A 7517-nucleotide genomic window follows, 5' to 3' on the forward strand; every position below is an offset into this window, starting at 1 on the left:
ATGGAAGGCTAATTGGATTGGTCATATCTTACGCAGTTACTGCCTTCTAAAAGAAGTTATTGAAGGAAAGATAGAGGGGCGGATAGAAGTGACCAGAAGATGAGGAAGAAGACGTAAGAAGATGCTGGATGACCTTAGGGATGGAAGAGGATATTCTCATTTGAAGCAGAAAGCTCTAGATTGCATTAAGTGGGGGAACTGTTTTGGAAGAGACAGTGGACTTGTCGTCTTCACAGATTACTGATGAATGAGATTATTTCAGAGCCAGCCAACAATCTTTCTGCTGGTCCAGCAGCAAGGACACACACTACTGGTTTATCCCTTTATGTGTGTGTTCCAACCCTCAACTCAATGTAAAAGCTCAGAGATTAATAAATCAGAAACCAAATCTATCCAGAACACAGTAGATGCCAGAAATTGTCCCTGTTTATACATATGTGTTACTTCCTACTGCCATGAGTCCCCTAGTTGTGTCAGTGTGCAACTAACGTTGGACCATCCAAGAGATTTGCAGCAAGCTCTTAAATAATCTTTTATATATGTAGTATCTACTTAGCTATAGCCAGGTGTGACTCACATTTTGAAAATGTTCCATTGTTAGCGGATAAAGTCCGCCGATGAGAAATACGCATGGACGCTGTGCTCGCATGATGATCATCTGCACCATCTTCTTGAATTTGGTGGTGTGGCTGTACCAGGGCACATTGCAGGCTGACTCTAATACTGAATTGCTCTGTGCATGTATAAATGTGAAGAGGAATAGAGTAGTAATTATTTGTATACATACACATACTTACAGAGTTTATATAAATATTAACTATAATGGGTACTTGGTGCCTGGGGATATAACTGGGCCACTCTGACACTGGGGGACATACGTACAGAGGTCTGGTTCTCTCGGTTGGGGGTTGCACGTAGGGCTGATGACCATACTCTGTAAAAAATTATTGTTGCCAAATCCAAAGGAGTGAAAGCTGGATGGTCTAATTCCCAAGAATGGTCAAGCCTGGCAGAATCTTCTAAGGAAGATTATGACTTAAAAAGAGCTGTTCTGCCGATGATGATGGGAAAGAAAAGAGAGAAACGTAGTGGGCTGTTCCATTTACATCTACATAAATAAAATATGTTGGTGATCGTTCTGGCAAGAATACAGTAAGTTTCTAGTAGAGCTAAGTTGCGATTAATGCGAGTTCAAATTCAATTTAGTGTGAATTGTACAATGATACCAGGTCACATTTAATGCAAACCAAAATTCGGGTATTGCGAGTCTAACGCATGCACAGTTAAACTTACAGTTAAGGTTTTCGATACTGCCACTTCAGTCTGTATTTGTTTATCTTCGGGTGTGCACGTGTGCTGCCTACAGTAATATATGTTACTTTTCGTGATTTTTTTTAACTTCAAAAAGTACCCTTAACAAAATGAACTACAGGAAGATTCTTTCAGATAAAAACACTACGAGCGCAAAAAAAGAAGAGGCTCGTTATTACATGACAGCAAAAATTTGACATGATTGAACGACATGAACTTGGATTTGACGGACTAGAAAATGGCGATGTTCGGGAAGGGCTCAGTTCAAACTTGGAAGAATTGACTGATGATGATCTCCTACTTTCAGATCAACAAGAGCATTTTAAGAAGCATATATGTGATGCCAAAGGATGAGATAATGTGCAAGTGAAGGAGTTCACTCTCAACGAATTTGAAGATATCTTTCGAGCTGTAGAAGTCGTGAAGCAAAAAATTATAGATGCTGACCCTAACCTTGACCGAAGCATGCAAATTTGCCAAGGTGTGGATAACGCATTCTGCGTCTACCGCCAGAAGAAGATTTAAGACGATTAGAAAAAAGGAGAGAAAGCAGTTCTGTCTACACTGAGGGACTTCGTGTTCTTCAAACAAATTTTTTTTTCTGGAATGAAAGTCCCAGGTATCTTATCCTTAAAATGGCTTATACATTCCTGATATTTACCTGTGTTTTGATTCCTTCACCAAAGTAGCAAACCAGTCCACCAATGCCAAATGCATAAGTTGCAAGAAGGACACCCTTCAGAGACGTAGCGAAGTCTATGTTCTGGAAAAAAAAAAGTGGCATGTAGTTCGCAAGAGAACTATACCGACTGAGCGACCGCCACTTGTCGGCGAAGTTAGTGCCAACTTTAGCGGATAGAAGGTGTTGCGTGGTCAGCGCAACGGATCCCCATGGCCATTAAACTCGGTTTGCTAGACAGGAGCCGCTATTTCCTTGAAATAGCTCCTCAGTTATTCTCACAAAGACGAGTGGACCCCGTTCCAGACGAACTACTTCTCAGAAAATGTGGTAGCGCCGGGAATCGAACCCGGGACCTCTGGATCTGTAGCCAGGACCATTAGACCCCAGAGGGATCGTCTACATTCTAAAATTAAAATTAATACAAATCTTATAGATTATTTCAAATGTATGGTAAGCAACTGAAAATACAGGGAGGTTTTTATCTTTGTTGACCAGTTCACGGCAACTGGTGCATTGATAGCTGCGAGGCGCATATGGATTGTTCTGATGAATCAATCTGCCTGTTGGCCGATAACGTTCGAAACGAAATGGTTACAATTCACAGATCACAGGAGTTGAAAATGCTGTGTCTCTATAAGCAGACATTCCTCACACCGGCACAGGAGTTTCTGATTTAACCTTTGAAGCAGTTCTGCACGAATATTTGAGATTTACATAAAAATATTTTCTATTAGTTCTTCTGTTCAGGGGTTACTCTCATCAACTTTGGTCTTCAAACAACCTCAGAATAATAAAAAAAAAATTACAAGAATTAAGATCGGGTGAACATTCTAATCAAATACCACTGCTGATAATTCTGTTCCTGAACACATCAGACAAAGCCTGCATAGACATACGTGCAGTGTGCAGTAGCTGAGTCTTGCTGAAACCAGCCTCAAAGTCTTTCTTCTTCTTTAACTCTAGAAATATATGCCTGAGAATGACCTGTACATATCTTTCGCAATTAATTGTATCTTTAAAACAAAGGTCCAACAGTCCTTGCACTTAGAACACACCAAGCAGTCCACAAGTTAATAACTTCCCTTAACTGCAAACGTTATCAGCCATCAAGCATGCTGAATCTTCGGCAACATTCATACGCGCCTCGCAGCTGGCAGTGCACTGGTCGCCATGAACCGGTCAACAAAGGTACAATGATATTAAAATATAATGGAATTTATATTCAGAATTTTTCGTTTCTGTATTTGACCTCTAAACTAAGGAATTTAAAAATGAGGAACAAGATACATGTAAATTGACATTTCATTTTATCAATTAACGAACTCCATGGAGGGGAACCCTTTTTAAAAGCTAATAGTTGCTCAGTGAATCAGCTGACCACTACTCCCTATCTTGAGCCAGTTTAATACAGTCCACATCCTCTCATCATATTTCTTTGATATTGTAACGTGTTTACCTTACTGAATAGGCCATAGAGATGGTTAATTGGTTTATTTAACAATCTTCAAATAACGGNTCAGAATTTTGCATGAATTTCTCTTTGCTTCTATGTGTGCTACAGGCCCCGCTTATCTCCTCCTCTTTCACTTCATCGACTTAATAAAACATGGCAAGTAGTGCAAATTGTGCAAATTTCTGCAGCCCTCTTTTACTTTCTCCCTTATCAGACCAAATATTCCCTTCGCCACCTTGCCCTCAAACGGCCTTCATCCATGAAAACTGTGGTTTTCCAGGCTGTAAGAATAGTACGTTACCCTTCTGGAAATCGAATCCCTGCCGTCCAGCCCGTAGCCCATCACTATACCGGTAGCATACGTAGGTAAGATGAGAGCTGTATAAGGAATTTTGGTTGGAAACATGATTAGGTTATCTAGTTGTAGATAAAAGGATGGTATTAGAATGGTTTTAAAGAAATAGAATGGGGTATTGTGAACTCAATTAATTTGGCTCTTGATAGGGACCAGTGGTAGGCTGTTGTGAATGTGGTAATGAACCTCTCTGTTGCTCAAAAGGAGAGATTTTTTTTGGTAAATAAGCAACTGCCAACCACTCCATGCAGCCACTTAGCTACAGACCAGATTTTTTACATTGTTCTAAATTCTTTTGTGATTTGTATTGTTTTGGTGCTGTGCAGTATTTTCAGATTTCATAATCACATAAGGGAATCTTGGAATGATTGAACTTAGCTGAAGTCAAATGAGTTGCTTGATTCAGTGCACTGAACAGTTCTTCTAGATTCACTTTACTGTAAGACAAATATTTTTCCCCTGACTATTCATGCAGAAATTGTGATCAGCTGCATAGCTGTTAACCGTAGCTGTAGCCTCAGGTCTTCTGAGTTACAACAGCTTGTAGTTGAGGAGATCTCAACTTGCCGCCTGCTTCTACTAGTTTCTTGCGCGGTTTACTCATCAGCCCTGAAGACAGCACCATGTTCCTTTGAAACATAGAGCTCTCTCCCAACAGCTCCAAACTAGACAACACTACAAGCCAAAAGCCACAACTCTTCATAGCCAACGTCGTGGGAACCCAAGAAAGCTATGCAGTTCATTAAAGTTACAATATTGTTACCTCTAAGACATGCTTGTGCCACTCTGAATTCTCATGTTTTTGCTATGATGGGCACAGCCATTCTTGAGAATTCCTTTGGGGTGGCTCTCAGCTTGCCAACCCCTCAACATAAATGAATGCCATCAGATATAATTTTCAGAGGATAATGTTTTGCGTGTTTTATTACTCTTTTCATGAGCAGATATAACGCAGTTGGTACAGCGATGTACTATGGGCTTGACGGCTAGGGTTCGATTCCCAGCGTGGCAAGATTTTTCTTTTCTCCACAGTGACCAGAACGACTCTGGGGCCCATAAAAAAAAGTAAAAAAGTAAAGCTATCCCTGTACCAGGCCATGAAGTCCAATAGGGTTGTGAGATGTTGAGGGTCCCACATTGTCTAGATAATCGGCTCAAAGATGGCAGGGGCCCATACAGCTTTTATCCAATGGGTACCAGGGGCGACTTCCCGAGGGTCAAAGCGACTGTGGTGTGAAGGTGACCACTCACCTCCATCTAGTGCCAAGGTTAAGAATGGCAGAGCTATACCTCGACTTCCGGATATGTCTTCATGGCATAGTGCTTAATTACTTAATCACAGGGACAACTTCACTTTTTTTTTGCCTTATTAACCTCCTCGTTGCTGCACCTACAGCAAATATGGTGCACCGGTTATGCCTAATCTACTGACAATGCTACGCAACTACCGTCACTAAAACAACGTTGACATGTGGATTTCTTACTGCCAATTTCGCCATGTGGGTGCAGGCGGCTAAAGTGCCATGCAATGCCTTCCATGGAAGAATTGGAGAAGTTTTTGGAATCGTGTGCTGGCCATAAGATGACAAAAAATATAAAGGGAAAAGTAAAGTTACCCCTCTTAATTAAGGCCCATGCTATGATGACGCATATGGGAGTGGTGCATTCCACACCTCGGAAGTAGATGTGAGGTGAAAGGTCAGCTTCACGCCCCACCTGCTTTACAAAGGAAAAAAGAGCCCGTGATATCCACTGGACAGGAGATTGAGCTAGTCTGGACGCTGTGCAGAAGAGAAAATTCCTGCCCCACGCCAGGAATTGAATCCTGATTCCTCGGTTTACAGCCCGCAGTCTAGTCCCTTTACTGACAGAGCTATCAAAATGATAGAAAACCCTCGCAACAAGGTCTGGCCTGGCACGGATGAAACGTAGTCCTGACATAGAGTCATTAGCTCTTCACAGTATTGAGGAATTTCACATAATTTTGAGTTATGCGTGTCATACTTACCATTCCAACCTGGAACAGTCCCGAAGTCAGACACCAAGCTGCAGCCAACTGTAGAATCAGAAATCCCATTTTAAATACGTTGGTGACTTCTTCTAAAAACCTGAAATATGTTGAAAGTAAACATCAACTAACATGAATGTGACCATTGTGGTGACAATGAAAAATACTGTTTCTTTAGTGTAATGTCGTGCAATGCAATAGAATGTATAAATTAAGCACTAACAATTCTACCATTCGACACTACATAATTTTGACATACTGAGAGTGTTGTTAAAGTAAACCAAAGCTGAGTCCATCAAAGCCTTCACCGCCTCATACATAGCTCACTGATTTCCAAATGTGTTATAGTTCGGCTACTTTACAATCAATCTCAATTGATCGGTTACACCATAACCAGTCATTATACTGACTGAGCCATCCCAGTCCCACTTTTCAAATTGCATTAACTTATTTACCAAATTGGGGATAAAATCAGTCCAGGACAAAAGTCTTATTTCGGGGACCAATGATCTCTTTACTGAAACTCTGTATTACTTCTACATAACAAAGCAGTATGGCGTTTGTTTGTTGCATCATAGTCTTAAGTAAATGTAAATGCTGCAACGAAACACGTTACATTTGGTGTCAGAAGAGGGATTTGGACTTACACACGTGACCAATGAGATCAGTAACTGAAACACGTTACAACTGGTGTCAGAAGTGGGATACAAACTTATACACGCGAAAAGAACATGGAAATGCTACTCAAGGAAATCAGAGCTGGCCAAGAAAAAGCAGAAACCGACCGAGTGCAGCTGCAAGAAATGTTCCGAACCCATCAGGAAGAAATGAAGGCCATGCAAGAAAATTGGAAGAAAGACAAAGAGGATATGCTGAAAGAGATGAGGGCCAACCAAGAAAAAGCAGACATCATGCTGGCAAAATTAGATGCCAAACAAGAAAAAGTGACGGCCGATAGGTAGGCCGACAAGGAAGAAATGAAGGCATAAATGTGATCTATGCCATCAGAGTTGATGAGACACTCCAACATAAAATTGAAGCAATCAGAGTCAAGATGGCTGCCTGGCGAGAAAAGACTGCCGCGGAGATAAGAGGAACCCAAGATAGCGCGGCACAAGAAGAAGAGGTCCCCGAAATAATACCGGTCGGAGAGACGGTGGCCTGCCAAGAAATGGAGGCACGTCCAGAAGATGAAAAGCCGGCCTCAGTGCACAGGAAACCTGAGGTGGCAGATCTACAAGAGGTACCCGTTAAAGACGCCAAAGTAATGCCGGTCGGAGAACCGAAGAAGAAAAGGCGTAGGGACCGAAATTGACGAAATAAGAGGAATTCGACACGGGAAAGTTGTGGACCCCAGAAGAAGTTGGCTGCCACCTGTAGGAAGATATCCCGTCGCGCGATAGTGGCACGACATTGGAGAAATGACTTCAAGAAGGAAACTCCCCAGGGAACCTTTGGATACTGGAGAAAGGGCTTGGCGCCAGGGTCTCGTGCCAGCAAGTGGCTGGAAGACCAGGAGGAACGACGAAGACGGCAAATGCAAACAACGCATCAAGGGCTGTTACGTCGACATAAGGAACCTCCGAAGAAAGAAATGACCAAGGACTGGACTTTGTGGAGGGGTCGACCCCCTCCAAAACGAAAAAGACCTCAAGCAGAGGAGGAACCGGTAATGTAGATGAACCGGCCTCCCCACAGAGAATGAATG

At 42.1% G+C, this 7517-nt stretch overlaps 1 protein-coding gene across 1 annotated transcript in view; it reads right to left on the reverse strand.

Annotated features, from left to right (window-relative positions):
• The window catches only part of LOC117282251, an 18511-nt gene that overhangs the window by 8911 nt on the left and 2083 nt on the right, over positions 1-7517 (reverse strand). Inside the window, exons 2-4 of the mRNA XM_033751158.1 lie at positions 5810-5909; positions 1973-2074; positions 578-733 (exon numbers count right to left, since the gene is read on the reverse strand). Coding sequence (XP_033607049.1) covers positions 578-733; positions 1973-2074; positions 5810-5909 — 358 coding nt within the window. The remainder of the gene's footprint in view (positions 1-577; positions 734-1972; positions 2075-5809; positions 5910-7517) is intronic.

The sequence above is a fragment of the Cryptotermes secundus genome, unplaced genomic scaffold, assembly GCF_002891405.2.
Source record: "Cryptotermes secundus unplaced genomic scaffold, Csec_1.0 scaffold369, whole genome shotgun sequence".
NCBI lineage: Eukaryota > Metazoa > Arthropoda > Insecta > Blattodea > Kalotermitidae > Cryptotermes > Cryptotermes secundus.